The 14434-nt window shown below is 50.4% G+C and overlaps 2 protein-coding genes and 1 long non-coding RNA gene across 4 annotated transcripts; 2 read left to right on the top strand and 1 right to left on the bottom strand.

Moving 5' to 3' along the window:
- Window positions 1-2005: 2005 nt before the first annotated feature.
- Window positions 2006-8609, bottom strand: MRPS11 (mitochondrial ribosomal protein S11). Of its 2 annotated transcripts, XM_019504062.1 has the most exons (6): window positions 8508-8593; window positions 8290-8406; window positions 7964-8062; window positions 5019-5145; window positions 3589-3654; window positions 2006-2360 (listed from the first exon to the last, which is right to left on the bottom strand). In XM_019504062.1, the coding sequence occupies exons 1-6, from the start codon at window positions 8555-8557 to the stop codon at window positions 2253-2255; spliced, it is 567 nt and encodes a 188-aa protein (XP_019359607.1). In that variant the 5' UTR covers window positions 8558-8593; the 3' UTR covers window positions 2006-2252. The 2 variants fall into 2 exon arrangements, with proteins under 2 accessions (XP_019359607.1, XP_019359606.1); XM_019504061.1 differs by having other exon boundaries at window positions 8290-8609.
- Window positions 2272-3944, top strand: LOC109288505. Its single transcript, XR_002095171.1, has 3 exons — window positions 2272-2362; window positions 2843-2844; window positions 3593-3944. It is a non-coding gene; the product is annotated as an uncharacterized LOC109288505 (long non-coding RNA).
- Window positions 8610-8843: 234 nt separating the features above from the next.
- MRPL46 (mitochondrial ribosomal protein L46) lies at window positions 8844-12178 on the top strand. Its single transcript, XM_019504060.1, has 4 exons — window positions 8844-9044; window positions 9130-9313; window positions 10768-10941; window positions 11728-12178. The coding sequence occupies exons 1-4, from the start codon at window positions 8859-8861 to the stop codon at window positions 11976-11978; spliced, it is 795 nt and encodes a 264-aa protein (XP_019359605.1). The 5' UTR covers window positions 8844-8858; the 3' UTR covers window positions 11979-12178.
- The last annotated feature ends 2256 nt before the right edge of the window (window positions 12179-14434 follow it).

The following is a 14434-nucleotide window of genomic DNA, read 5'->3' as shown; positions in this document are numbered from 1 at the left end:
CAGCTAGTGCACCCTCAGCAAGTTTGCAGATGACACCAAGCTGGAGAGAGTAATAGATATGCTGGAGGGTAGGGCTAGGATTCAGAGATACCTAGACGAACTGAAGGATTGGGCCAAAAGAAATCTCGGTTCAACAAGGACAAATGCAAAATCCTGCACTTAAGACAGAACAATCCCATGCACTGGTACGGTCTGGGGCCTGACTGGCTGGGCAAAAGCTCTGCGGAAAAGAACCTGGGACAATAAGTTAAATATGAGCCAGCAGTGGGCCCTTGATGCCAAGAAGGCTAATGGCATACTGGGCTGCATTGATACTCCAGCCAGCCAACAGGTCAGTGATTATTCCCCTCTATTCAGGACTGGTGAGGCCACATCTGGAGTGCTATGTTCAGTTTTGGGGCCCCCACTGCAGAAAGGATGTGGACAAATTGGAAAGAATCTAGCAATGAAAATGGTGGGGGAGCTGGGGGACATGACTTTTGAGGACAGCCTGAGGGAACTGGACTCATTTAGTCTGGAGAAGAGAAGACAGAGAGGATTTACTAGCAGCTTTCAACTACCTGAAGGGGGGTGGTTCAAAAGAGGATGGAGCTGGATTGTTCTCAGTGGTGGCAGATGACAGAACAAGAAGCAATGGTCTCAAGTTGCAGCAAGGGAAGTTTAGGTTAGATATTTGGGAGAATTCTCACTAGGAGAGTAATGAAGCACTGGAACAGGTTACCTAGTGTAGTGGTGGAAATTCCATCCTTGGAGGTTTTTAAGGCTAGGCTTGACAAAGCACTGGTTGGGGTGATCTAGGTGGGGCTGGTCCTGCTTTTGAGCAGGGGCTAGAGGACTGGATGACCTCCTGAGGTCCCTTCTAACACCCTAATGTTATGATTTTGATTCTAACCCCAGGTTTCTCTAAGCAGCCTGATTGCATTCCAAAGCCCCACTGCATGTCTTTCAGAACCAGGAAGGAGTTAGATGCTGCTTTGTTGCCATGGCACCTTCTCTTTAAAAGGGAGGAGAATAGTTAATTATGCAATTTAAGAAACTAAGAGGAACCAAAAAGAGAAGAATAATGGAAGACCCTGGGTTCATGCTAGAGCTGGTGGCTGAGTCAGAAGAGAGGCTGGGCTTATTACCATTTTGGGGAGAGGTGTTGTGGTGGCTCAGCTTATTCTGTGTAACTGTAGCTTCTCTCTGTTCCTTTTGGTTTCCTCAAGGAGCTACTAGAAATTCTTTCTTGCTCACAGATCAATATCCTAGCCAGTCACTGTAGTTACCAGGTCTCTCTAGGTGGTTCCAAGACAATCTGGCTGGAGAAAACACTCTCTAGGTGGAGTTGGAATATACAGCAACTTGTAGTAGGTCCATCCCACCCATATGTCAGGCCTGTGCCCTTGGCTATAGACCAGCATAATCCAGGATAGATGGTAGTGTTTAAATTCTTTAGGTAGCATTTTATTGTTTCCTGGGCTGCCTAACATCCCACTTACTATCTTCCCTGGGAATCCTGACTGGTGCAGACAATAGTATGAGACAGAACTGAAGGTACTGCAAGACATACAACATGTCCTAAATATATGTTCCAGACTTTTGCCAACCTGCATTTCCTGTGTTGCCACAATTCTTGCCTCCGGAAATGCCAGGCTAACTGTCAGCAAATACCACTAAGAGGGCAATTAGAACAAAGGCAAAACAAAGTAACAATACAAACCCCCAGCAGCAGTAAATTTGGGGCATACTGTTCTACTCAGTGCAGACTGAGGAGTTGGCACTGTTATGCAAGACAGGCGAAATAGCCTGGTGAAGAAAATGCAATTCTCTATTTCCAACTTCCAAGTCTTTGTTTGACTAAGGGAGACCACTCTCTGGTTAGGTAATTGGAGGGGGAACCAGCTGCTGTTTGTCTCAAGCGCTCCCCTTTTTGGTGACGAGCAGCAGCACCGGGGAGCTGTCAGGAACCACATGGCCTGGTGAGGAGAGCAGTGGTTGAGAGAGAAAAGTAACACAAAGTATGTCCAGGAAGCCAGCAGGAGAGGCCATCAGAAAGATAACCATTTTAATTTACCAGTTTTACAGACAAAAGGTTTCCCACTAGGCAGGTAAAATACATTCTTGCTTCCACTGTCAGGCTAATGGCCCATGTCCATTCTACTTGTCTTTCAGGGAAAACATCCTTCAAAGATGTGATGTAAAAGCAAACCCTTGAACCAGTTTACGTTGCACTAGCCATCACTGCTCAGTGCCTCTCTTCCATTCCTGTCTCAGATTTTTCGTGCCTTCCGGGGACGGCAGCCATTGTGTGGAACCGGGGTGTTGTCCGTGATGGAGATGATCTCCAACCCCCCCATGATCACCCCCTGGATGGCAGCCTGTCAGGGCAAGAGAGCGGAGATCAGACCATATGCTGCTGCACCAATGCATTGATACCATAGCTGGTAGGGCTGTGTGAAGCTTCGGTCCCCGATTTGATTTAGCAGAGATTCGGCCCAATTCGGTGGCTGGATCTCCGAATCTGAATCGGATCAGAGGACCCTTTAATCTCTCCGAATCAAACTGAAACCCTCCGAATTGATTCAGAAAGATATGGCGATTTGGACATAGACACAGCTTTAAATGTTTTTTCTACATACCTCAAGGTACCAGGTGGCTCGTGTATGCTGTGGTGCTGGGGCACATGGAGTGTTCCATAGGACCGCAGGGGGGCTCCCCAGCGTGCTCGACAGCAGACCTGGAAGTGGACCAGAAGCACTTCCAGGTCTGCTGGGGAGCGTGCTGGGGAGCCCCCCTGCGGCTGATCGCTGAGTTGGGGAGGTGCAGGAGGGCCCCCCAGTGCGCTTCCTGGCAGACCCAGAAGTGGACCAGAAGTATTTCCAGTCCACTTCTGGGTTTGCCACTGAGCATGTGGAGGGCCCCCCGCACTCCTGTAGGACGCTCCATGCACCCCAGCATCACAGCGTTCACAAGCCGTGCCTGCTACCTCAAGGTATGTAGAAAAAACTTTTAAAGCTGTGTCTGTCTGAATCGCTGATTCTCCAAATCAGCATTGAATCTTCAGATTTGGGTGAATCAAATCAGGGACAGAGATCTGAATCAACAAATCGAATCACTGCCCCTGATTTGGGCCGAATCTGAACTGAATAGGGCCAGCTTTGCACACCCCTAATAGCAGGCAAAAACCCAACAGCACATGTTGAGGTAGCAGCTTTGGAACAGACTCAAAAATAAGAACCAGTGTAAACAATGTCTGGCATCAGTTTGGGAAAGCCCTGTCATGGGGAGGAGATAAGATTGTTCATAACAGCAAGTCAAAGGAAATTAGCTAAGCTAGTCCAAATCAACACACACAAAACCTGGCTTCTAGTTAGCCTTTTAGGAGAGATTCTTCTAAGTTTTCACTACTAAGATCATTTTTGTCAATGATTTAATTTTTTGCATGGTGTATAAATAATAAATTCCCTACAGACTCCATTTTTGTCATCTACAGAAAAGTCAGATCAAAACCTCCAGACACCTGAATAAGATCCCCTCCAGCCCCCCAAGGAAAAGCAGCAAAAAGATGAAGATTCCCATCCATGAGTCATAGTCTCTGGCACTTACCAAGCGCCCAGGTCCCAGGCCTTTCAATATCACTCGCACATGGGACACACCCTTCCTGCAGGCTTTCTGAGGAGAGAATAACTGTTTAGTGCTCTTGGTGAGGAGGGGCAGGCAGATCTCTATGGCCGCTACACAAAGCTGAGGAACTGAGGGCTGATAGGAAACAGGTGATTGAAAGCAGTTTCAACACAATTTGTGTGTCCTGCATACTAATTCCAAGTAAAGTAAAAAAGTAAACAGACATGTGAAGCTACTCTGAGCTTGGACTTGAGGTAGCAGATGATGTATCCTCTGAACCTGGGCAGAGAAGGAGGAACTAGAACTCTCTAAAGCTTGCTTCCAACAGCTGGTTTCTTTCTGTGGTAGCACTGCCACCTAATGGAAGAACTGATCTTTCTTCTGTAGAGGGAAAAATGTATCTCAGCACAAGTTAAAGCTTCCTAAAAACTATAGGGGCAGAAGTAAAATCATAAAATTAAAAAGACATCAATCTCTAAGGGCAAGGACAGCCACGCAGTTACAGAAGCGTAGAGCAGGCATGTGGGTATGCAGATTAGCTGCACAGGAACATATCACCAGGACTGAAGAACTCTTGTCTGTCCACTCCAAACCTGCAATAACTGAAATGGAAATGCAATAACTTACCCCTAATTAAAATAGGTACAGTTTTACTAGGGTTTAGCTATCTGTACTTCTGGTTAGGAGCAGGATGTGGTTATACTGGCTTTCCCCGTATTCAACCTGCTGAAAATGACTAGTCTTAGTTTCAAGAGGGGCTACCAGAGCATCTTTCAAGACAGGCCCGTAATGGAATGGACAGCAACAAGAGTTTCTTACCTGAGTGGGCTTATTTGAAATGAAAATGTGAAGACTCTTGACTTAAAGTAGCTGCTGTCTTACTGATTAGCAACACTGTCCATGGCTGCATCAATACTTAGAAGGGAAAGCACAGCTGACTGATCTGCTCACAATGGCTTGGCAGTTGAAAGAAATATGTTACATAACATTTATGTGAATACTTTGCATGGTTATACCATGCAAACCAGAGCTAAAGGGTAAGTGGGGATGTACATTTCCCACTACAGGCTCCAAAATGCTGGAGGCTAACATCACCCCAGTGGCATTCAAATATCCCATTTCAAACAATTCATCCAGTTCCAAGTGTTTACTATGTCTTCCTCACAAGGGAAATGGAGGAAGCTACTTGTAAGGAGAACTAAGCTGTTCTGACCCCAGGAATCAATGGCCTTTACTGCCTCTTCTCCCCACAGAGAGGGAAGCGGGAATGAGAAGCAAAGCTGCTGTTTCTCCCCTTTTCCCTCCTGAGGATACTTTGTCTAAGCAGCACTCGTTCCCAACTGCTTCAGGCCGCACTCCTACCAGCTAACTACAATCAACCTTAACCTGAAGAGTCACTGGAGCAGACTCACCACTGCTGCTGCAAGGCCTGCAGCATGTGCTGCAACAGCAGTGCCCCTCTTGGCATCTCTGAACCCTTCACTGCCACAAGTAGTATAAACAAGTCGCACGTTTTTATTGCTGACGCTGATGTGCGTGCTAGGGAGGAGAGAGAAAGAAGAAATGGTAAGAAGCTGTCAGATTAATTCACCCATTGTTTTGCACCTTGATTACCTCCCAGGCTCTTCCCCAAACCATTGGACCCAGTGCTTCTGTTCAACATCTCAAAACTGTTGCACTCTACCCAAGGGCAGGGACTGCACAATGACTTTTGTCAAGGTTGCTTTGGAAGCAACTGAGAGCATTGTGCCTTCTGCAAGGATCCTCACAAGATGCTGCTCAGATGGAATTTTGCTGCCCCAGGTCCTCCTCCCCACTGCGAGAGTACGCGTGCTCTCTCATGCTTATTTAAAAAAAAAAAAACAAACTTTCCTTGAGCTGAGAAGAATTTTACAGAATTGTAAACTTGTCACACTTGTGATCACCAGGGATCCTAGTTTTCTCCAACTTAACCAAAAATTGGGGACTTTTTTTAAAGTAACCCCAAATCCACAGTTTTCCATAATTAAAATGAAACAACACTATATATACACACACATCTCTATATTAGTGGCGTTTCATTTAAATGATGGGAACGTGGATTTGGGGTTACTTTTTTTTAAACCGAAAACTGGGGATTTTTTAAAACCAGCATCACCAGAGAAATGTGGCTACCTCTGGTAAATAACGTGGCACTTGTTAAATGGCTTTGTGACAAGAAGTGATGATGTTCCCAGATCTCATTAAAGCGACGTCTGAAACCTGGAGAATGGGGGGATGTTAGTGCATCTGTATCTTTGTTCGGCCATGGCTTGCGATTAATGATTTCTCTCTTGTTAAAGGCACCACATGCCAGCAAAACAAAAATCGACAAACCTTGGTCAGAACTGCTTTGTTACAGGCAGCGCCTCTGGCACAGCGCAGCAGCAGCGGTTCAGTATTTGTCACCTAAATCAGCAGCCTCACGTCAAGGACTATCCCCCCGCCAAGCACCGACCATGGTGAAGGTGACCAGAACAAAACTCGCCAAGGACACCACACTCTGGGGTAAAGCATCCACACTGGAGGACAAGAGGGTGACCCAGGCTGACCTTGACAGGCTTAGGAAACAGGTGGATGAGAACCTGATGGTGTTTAACACCAAAAAAATGCAAGGTTCTCCACCTTGGGAAGAAAAACTTGCAGCATCCCTATAGGCTTGGCAGTGCTACACTGGCTAGCACTATGGACGAAAGGGACTTGGGGGTCACGACTGACCACAAAATGAACGTGAGCCTTCAATGTGATGCTGCAGCTAGTAAAGTGAGCAAAACGCTGGCTTGCATCCATACATGCTTCTCAAGAAAATATCAGGACGTTATTCTCCCCTTGTACTTGGCCTTGGTGAGGCTGCAGTTGGAGTACTGCATCCAGTTTTGGGCTCCACAATTCAAAAAGGATGTGGAGATGGTTCAGAGAGTCCAGAGAAGAGCCATGAGCATGATCAGAGGTCAGGAAAACAGACCTTACGACGACAGGCTGAGAGCCATGGGACTCTTCAGCCTGGAAAAGTGCAGGCTCAGGGGCAATCTAGTGGCCACCTACAAGTTTATCAGGGGTGTTCACCAGGATCTGGGGGAAGGTCTGTTCACCAGAGCGCCCCAAGGGATGACAAGGTCGAATGGTCACACACTCCTCCATGACCGTTTCAGACTGGACATAAGGAAGAATGGTGCTCTGGCGATGTGCCAGAGGACTGGAAAAGGGCCAGTGTGGTTCCCATTTTCAAAAAGGGAAGAAGAAGGACCCAGGAAACTATAGGCCTGTTAGTCCTACCTTGGTCCTGGGAAAGCTTTTTGAGAGAATTATGCTGGCGCATGTCCATGAGGGGCCAGCAAGGGAGATTATGCTTAGGGGCAACCCACATGGGTTCATTAGAGGCAGGTCCTGTCAGACCAACCTGGTGACCTTCTATGACCAGGTCCCAAAATCCTTGGACGCAGGTGTCACAGTGGACATGGCCTTCCTAAAGTCCAGAAAGACTTTCGACACTGTGTCTTGCCCCATTCTCATTAAAAAACTAGGAGACTGAGGCGTCAACACCTGCACAGTCAAATGGGTCACTAGTTGGCCAGAGTGCCGCACCCAGAGAGTGGTGGTAGACAGGTCTTATTTGACCTGGAGGCATGTTGGCAGTGGGGGTCCCCCGGGGTTGGTCCTTGGGCCCTATGCGGAAAGGCTACGGGACCTGAACCTGTTCAGCCTCCACAAGAGAAGGCTGAGGGGGTATCGACTGTCCTGCTACAAACTAGTCAGAGGGGACCAGCAGGCATTGGGGGAGTCCCTGTTCCTCCGAACACTCCCAGGAGTGACCAGGAATAACGGTCACAAGCTGGCAGGTGGCAGATTCAGATTAGACATCAGGAGGCACTACTTCATTGTCAGGGCAGCTAGGATCTGGAACCAACTTCCAAAAGAAGTGGTGCTGGCTCCTACCCTGGGGGTCTTTAAGAGGAGGCCGGATGAACACCTTGCTGGGGTCATTTGACCCCAATACTCTTTCCTGCTATGGCAGGGGATGATCTGCTCAGGTCCCTTCCGATGCTACCAACTATGAAACTATAAGAACTTCTTTACTGTCCGAGCCCCCAAGGTTTGGGGCAGACTGCCGCCAGAGGCGGTTCAAGCACCCACTTTGAATGCCTTCAAGACACATTTGGATGTTTATCTTCCTGGGATCCTATGACCCCAGCTGATTTCCTGCCCCTGGGGCGGGGGGCTGGACTTGATGATCCTCCCAGGTCCCTTGCAACCCTAATATCTATGAAGCTATGAAAAAAAAACAGTGCCAGACACAGGCCGTTTTACGCTGGGCGGTGCGCGCTGAGGCGTTTCTTACTTGTTGTAGGTAGCAAGGACGTGGAGTATGGGGATGTCCTCGTATTTTTTTCCGTCCCACCTCAGGTGACTCCCTTGACCTGGCACCGGGGGCATGATGCTGGGAAGCAACACAGGGAAGTGAAACGCTGCCCATGCGTGGCTGGTGCCATGCATCGCTCACGGACCCTGGAAGAAGGCGGCTCGAGCGCGGGGCAGCCGGGGAGCCCTGCGCGGACGCGCTGAGTTGCTCGTGCCCCTTCGCACCCGGCGCGAGGCTACGATGCCCCCAGACCAGACCCCCAGTTCCCCCGCGCAGCGCGGCTCGGATCCGCCGAGTGCCCTCACCTGTCGTGCATGGGGGGTGCCCGTTGCAGCGCCGGGGCGGGCGCGGCCTCTTTCGCCTTGTCCGCCAGCCCCCGGGCTCCGGCCGGGGCGAGCAGGGAGCGGGAGGCACGGGCGCCCCTGGCCGAGCGAGAGGAGACGGAGAGGGGAGTTGGGTTGGGTTTCAGCAGCCCCAGGCCGAGCCTCCCTCTGCCGGCCGCGCCCACGCGAGAACAACTCACCCCGCCACAGGCCGCAGCAGCCGCTGCCAGACGCTGCTGAGCGCCGCCATGCTGAGCCCGGGCCGGGCGAACGTCAGTGAAGTGCATTGTGGATCCCGGGGGGCAATATGGCGGCGCCCATACCGGGCCCCGCAGGGCATTGTGGGTGTCTGGGTTGGAAACATGCTTGCGCCGCGGTGCATTGTGCTTCCCCGGGTGACAGCATGCCGGCGCCTATGCCAGGCGCCGCGCTGCATTGTGGGCCCGGGTGGCAACATGGCGGCGCCCATTGCGGAGCCCGCCGCAGGGCATTGTGGGTTTCAGGTAGAAACATGGCGACGCCGCGGTGTATTGTGGCTCCCCGGTGGCAACATGGCGGCGCCCATGCCGGGCCTCGCAGCGCATTGTGGGTTCTGGCGGGGCGGTAGCGGAGGCATCATGGCGGCTCCCACGAGGGCGTCCTGGCGGCTCCTGGGCGCGCTGTGCCTGCAGCGGCCGGCGATCGTGTCGGCGGCGCTGAGCCCGTTGGAGGAGGTGGTGGCGCGGCTGATGCAGCAGGTGCGCGGCGGGGCGGCGGGGGGAGGTTGCGGCGGGGCGAGGCGCTGCGTGTCCGCCCCGTGATGCGCGTCTGGTCCGCCCGCAGTTGGAGACGGAGCGGAGCCGCCTGTCGGACCACGAGGTGCGGCACCAGGCCGAGGAGGAGCAGCTGCGGCATCCCAAGGACCACGGTGACGATCTGGCCGGCAGCGCCGTGGTGCTGGCGCGGGACCTGGAGGAGGCCTGGGAGGACCAGTTCCAGAAGGCCGAGCTCAGCCCCCGCCTCACAGGTGCGGGGAAGGGGAAGGTCTCGTCCCTGCCTGCCCCCCCGCGGTAGGGACTGGCAGACCTCGCTGTTGTGCTCTGGGTCCGCCCAGCCCAGTGCCGGCTCCTCTCCACTGGCGTTTCCCGGTGTCCTGCGTGGCAGGGAGCAGGGTCGCCATCTGAGCGTGGGGGGCAAAGATGAGACGAGACGGGGACGATGGGAGCGAGGTCGGGGGTTTAAAGCAGGTGCCTGCTGGCACTTGAATGAGACCGAGGAGCCCCAATTCAGGAAACGAAAGTGGATGGGAGAGGTGGTGCGGATGGTTTCTTCTGAGCACCTCTCTATTCGCTCTGCTGCCTTTGCTGAAACCCTGTTTGGGACTGGGGAGTCGCTGGTGTGAGCCCGCTTCCTCGCAGCCTGGGGAAGAATGTAGGATTGTAGGAAATTCGGCTTGGAGGGGACCTCGCGTAGTCGCATCTGGTCCGACCCCCTGTTCAAGGCAGCATCGTCCCTGCCGAAATGGTCCCAGCCAAGTGTCAATGCAACCTGCTCTTGATGGAGCGGGAATGGAGAGCCTGTGATTTCGCTAGGCAGTCTGTTCAATGCTTGACTATTTTTGCTGGCAGAAAGTTCCTCTTCATCCCCATCTCCAATTTAAATTTCCCCTGCTTCAGCTTGAGGCCATTGCTCCTAGCCCTGCCCTCTACAGCCACAGAGAAAAGCCCGTCTCCATCCTCTCTGTAATCGCTCTTTGGGTATTTGACAACATTCTTCAGACAAAAAAGCCCAACTTCTTCCAGTTTTTCTTTGTGACTCTTGCCTCCCAAGCCCCTAATCATTTTTGTTGCTGGACTCTCTCAATCTGTCCAAATCCTTCTTGAAGGGTAGGGCCTAAAACTAGACACGGGACTCCCAGCGAGGCCTCACCAATGCTGAAGGAAGTGGAAGAATCCCTCCCCTTGACTTGCAAGTGACACTCCTGTTAATGCAGGAACCTAGCTAGTCATCATATGGCATGGTGAGGCCACTTGAACGTAGGCCCTCTGTAAATCCTGACTTTTATTAAGTTAAATGGTTGGATGCTTATCTTGCTGCAGTGATCTGACCCCAGCTGACTTCCTGTCCCTTGGGCAGGGGGCTGGACCCGATGATCTTGCAAGGTCCCTTCCAGCCCTAATATCTATGAAACTGGTGAACTGGGCAACTTAAGGCTTTGGGGGAGTATTTATATCAATTAATTTAAATGGTATCTTTCTCTTTCACCTTAATGAGCCGTGACTGAGACAAGATATGTCACCTTCATGGAACCAGATCCTCGGGTGACAGAGCAGGAGAAGGCACGTATGCATAAAAGCATTGCTGGGAGTTATCAAAGTCGCATAGACAATTTGGGAAGAAAGAATGCTTCTGGCCTTGGGTAATTTTAGGTACCGGACAAACCTGTGGATATTCTGTTTGGAATCTGTTGTCTTGTGGCAGATGCTGATAAGAACAATGACCGCACCTCTCTGAACAGGAAGCTCGACAGTAACCTGACACTGCTGGTCAAACAGAAGGTTGGTGACCAGGAGCTGTGGCTTCTGCCTCAAATGGAGTGGCAGTCAGGGGAGACACTACGAAGCACAGCGGAGCGAGCCTTGGTGTCTTTCTTGGGTGAGTCCCTTGCTGGTGGTGCTGCTCCTTTATCCCTGTTGTTGTCGGTCATCTTGCTACCAGGCTTAGTGCCCAGTTATCCTCACAAAGCCCCCTTGCACCCTCTTAGGGATTGCATGCTTTTGACCACAACTAACAGAAAAGGAGGTGGGCTGATCCCTGTGGGGCTTTCAGTGGCTGGATGGAGCTGCTGGGAAGTTGGCTGTGCACAAACTTGCCCTTAAGAAGCTTCCTGATTTCCACCCCTTAGAGAGATTCTTTTGTTTCTGGTGGGTGCAAGTCAACATGAGACTGTACCTGGCCCAGTGGATTATTCAGGGTGGCTGTAAGCATTTGTGATGTGCAGGCCCCTGGGACTAGCTGTTGAATAGTATCAATGCTGTTCTGGGGACCTGGGCTCATGTCTCTTTATTTAGTATCTTTTCTGGTCATGTAAATGCAATCGAGCCATCTCCCCTTACCTTCCGGTAGGGAAGCATTGTGGAAGCAGTGCACACAACCTCCTAAAGGGAAAGAGCATTATGTATTCCCAGTAGCCCCCTACCCCATGGTAGTGTTTGAGCAAGGTTGGTAGGCTCCCAAAGAGCTCCCCAGGGGGAAGGTTTATCCTGAAGTGGGGCCTAAGAGATGGATGTTCCTACTAAGAAGAAATAACAGTAGAATCAAATGAAAATTAGGCACAGGTGAGTGACTTCTGCTGTCACTCTCAAATGTAATAACTACTGTCCGTTCGTCCTGATCTTGTGCTTTCTTCCCTTTTTCCCCCTTCATTCCTGGGCCTTGCAGGGAATCGCATCCAAGCCAAGTTTCTAGGGAATGCGCCATGTGGGCTTTACAAGTACAAGTTCCCCAGGGCCATCAGGACTGAGGACAGCATGGGGGCCAAAGTGTTTTTCTTCAAAGCTCTTCTCCAAAGCAGCCATCTGTCCAAGGAAGAAAACAAAGCAGACTGCGTATGGGTCACCAAGAGTGAGATGGAAGATTACTTGAAACCAGAATACCTAAAGCAAATCAGTAGATTTGTGGTGGACCTGTGAGAGAGAGCTGTGCTCCAAGCAGGTAGGGAGAACATGGGACAGGATCTTTGGGAGGAGTGCAGCTGCTGCTTAGCATTGCTTGTGTGACCAGAATGCTATCCTAGACCCTGAAGAAGAATCCTGCATCCCCTTGTTTTGTGACTCGCTCTCTGCAGGGTCTGTACTAAATAAATACTAAAACCTACCATGTGAGGATCTCCCTGGAGTATTGTGTATTTATTGGGTGTCCTCCTCTGCCTTTCATGGAATTGTGTTGGAGTCCCTTTCCCCTCCCTGTTGTGCCATTTTGTAGAGATGATGTATCCAACAGCTGTGCTGTCACTGGATCCCTGTAATAGCTTGATGCTCTCCTAAACATTATACTCTTCCCTTGACAGCTGCTCCTTTACTAAGAGGAGCAGTGAGTGAGCTCCTTCTACATCTTCAGGTGGGAAGAGTTCCTTTTACTGAGGAAAAAGATTTATCCACTGGTGTCACTGGGAGACCTGGTAAAATGTTATGTTTACAGTTCCCCTTTTTTTTTATACTGCTCAAGCCCCTAGATTTTTTTCTCATCTCTTCCTGGAGTGTTGTGGCTCTGGAGAGCAAGCAAACCTGGTAGTGCATATTGAAATAGCACACATTTTCATTTTCTTTTCCAAGAGTTTAGCTGTTCTTGGCCTGGAGTAGGAGGAATGGGGATCTCTGGCAGTGTGGTGGTCCCTGTAGATGTGGATTGCACGTGCCATTGAACTTTGTTCTTCTGTAATTTCTTTGATCTCTTTTGGAGTAGCCACTCTGGCTTAGCTAAAGACATTTCTAGGTATTACTCTATGGCATCTGCATCTTCGGGAAATAAGGTGGCTGAAGGTAAAATATTCTCTTTGTTAAGCAGTGCTTCTGGGGCTTTTTGCTCCAAGTCATGGCCTTGGAAAGCGTTCATGCCACAGCTGAGGAATTGGCTGGGGAATCAGCAATGGAAACTGAATTGCTTGAGGTATAGAGAGAAGTTTCTTCCCTGTCTAGCTTCTACAGAATGCAGCTCCAAAAGGATGGGTTTGCTATTACCTACTGTGCAGCCTGTTTCCTCTAGAATCGAGATGACTGCTTCTTTTCTGCCCTGTTCTGGCAGGTCTCCTGGAGGGTCACCACTGTCCTCTTGAATCTGAGTTTGCACCTTGACAGGCCTAGAAGCGGAACAAGCCATACAGCTGTTCAAACTTTGACCTTCTTTAGTGCCTGAAGAGGATGTCAGAGTGCTTGAGACACTGAGTGCTTAATTCTTCCCAATTCCATCAGAAAGGTTGGCATTGGCATTGCCATGTTGCAGCAGGATGTGACTTATCCAAGGCCAGTGTCTGCCAAGCTGGGTTTAGAAGGTCCTAGTTCTCCCTTCCCATGAATAGCTTGTTCAGTCAAAGCTGCTAAGCCTTCTTGGAGGAGCTTGCTTCTGGGCACCACAGGCGCCCCTCTGAGTTCATTATTAAATGGCAAGTGCGTGATTTCCAAGGCTGTTCCATGTCTGTGTGGCTTTGCCCTACCTGTCTCCTCAGGGTGAGGTTGACTTCCTGAGACACTTTCAGGCTGAGAGCTCTGCTGTCTGTTGTTCTAGATGAAAACCTGGCATTGGCTGTACCTCCTGGAGCGGCAGTCTCCCCGAGTGTCACGGGGAGAGAGGAAATAGCAATCGTTAATCATCTGGGGAGAGCTGGGCCTCTAGAGGTAGATCTGGAGATTGCTATATATATTTTGTCAAGCCCTTGGGAGCTGTTGAGCTGCAGGCTTCAAATTAAAGCTGTTTTTAATCACCCTGAGAGCCATCAGAGGTGCAGTGCACCAGGGTTCTATTTTTCTAAAGCAGGGGAGTTGGGAGCTGCAGGCTTGTAGTAAATTAAAATATAGATATATATCAGATTGGGAGGCTTGGCACAGAGCTATGTCTAGTGCAGAGAGAGGAAAGCAAGAGCTACACAGGCTGCAAAAAAGACATGAAAAATGCTGAGTCTAGCCGCGGTCTGAGAGCTGCAAATTAGTTTGCCAAAGCCTGACTCCAGCGTTGCTGAAGGGTTGAACTCCAGTCCTTTATAAGGTCAACTGCTTCCTGCCTCAGGAGACTTGCTTAGTCCTGATGGAAGTGTCCCTCACAGGTAGGGTGTGTAGCATCCTGTAGCAAGTGCATTCAGCTCAGGAACTTTCCTCAATCACTTGCATGTCATATTCTTCATGGTGATTTGTTCTCCGCCTCAGACAAGGGGAGCCGGAGCAGGTCCAGTCCTTTGAAGTACTCTCTAGGTTTCTTTGCCTTCAAGCGATGCATGTGGCAGGCTCTGGGGTTCCCTTTGAAACAGCTTTAACCGACTTTTAAAACATGTTTGAAACACCTTGTCTAACCCCTGGGCCAGGGGTTAGCGAGGAACTAGTTAGGGAGCTTCTGGAGGGACTGGACATATTCAAGTCAGCCGGTCCAGACGATCTCC

Source organism: Gavialis gangeticus, unplaced genomic scaffold (assembly GCF_001723915.1).
Source record: "Gavialis gangeticus isolate Ggan-Ray unplaced genomic scaffold, GavGan_comp1, whole genome shotgun sequence".
In the NCBI taxonomy this organism is placed as follows: Eukaryota; Metazoa; Chordata; order Crocodylia; family Gavialidae; genus Gavialis; species Gavialis gangeticus.
Note: the sequence above shows the minus strand (reverse complement) of the source record. Positions and strands in the feature narration are given on the sequence as shown.

Excerpts from the sequence above, each read along its gene's own strand:
- MRPS11 (XM_019504061.1), bottom strand. The coding sequence starts at position 8,594 with ATGCACTTCACTGACGTTCGCCCGGCCCGGGCTCAGCATGGCGGCGCT. Across the intron at positions 3,655-5,018 it reads CAGGCCTTGCAGCAGCAGTG|AAAGCCTGCAGGAAGGGTGT; the intron begins GTGAGTCTGCTC and ends TTCTCTCCTCAG. Across the intron at positions 2,361-3,588 it reads GCCTGGGACCTGGGCGCTTG|GCTGCCATCCAGGGGGTGAT; the intron begins GTAAGTGCCAGA and ends TTGCCCTGACAG.
- MRPL46 (XM_019504060.1), top strand. The coding sequence starts at position 8,859 with ATGGCGGCGCCCATGCCGGGCCTCGCAGCGCATTGTGGGTTCTGGCGG. Across the intron at positions 9,045-9,129 it reads TGGCGCGGCTGATGCAGCAG|TTGGAGACGGAGCGGAGCCG; the intron begins GTGCGCGGCGGG and ends GTCCGCCCGCAG. Across the intron at positions 9,314-10,767 it reads GCTCAGCCCCCGCCTCACAG|ATGCTGATAAGAACAATGAC; the intron begins GTGCGGGGAAGG and ends GTCTTGTGGCAG.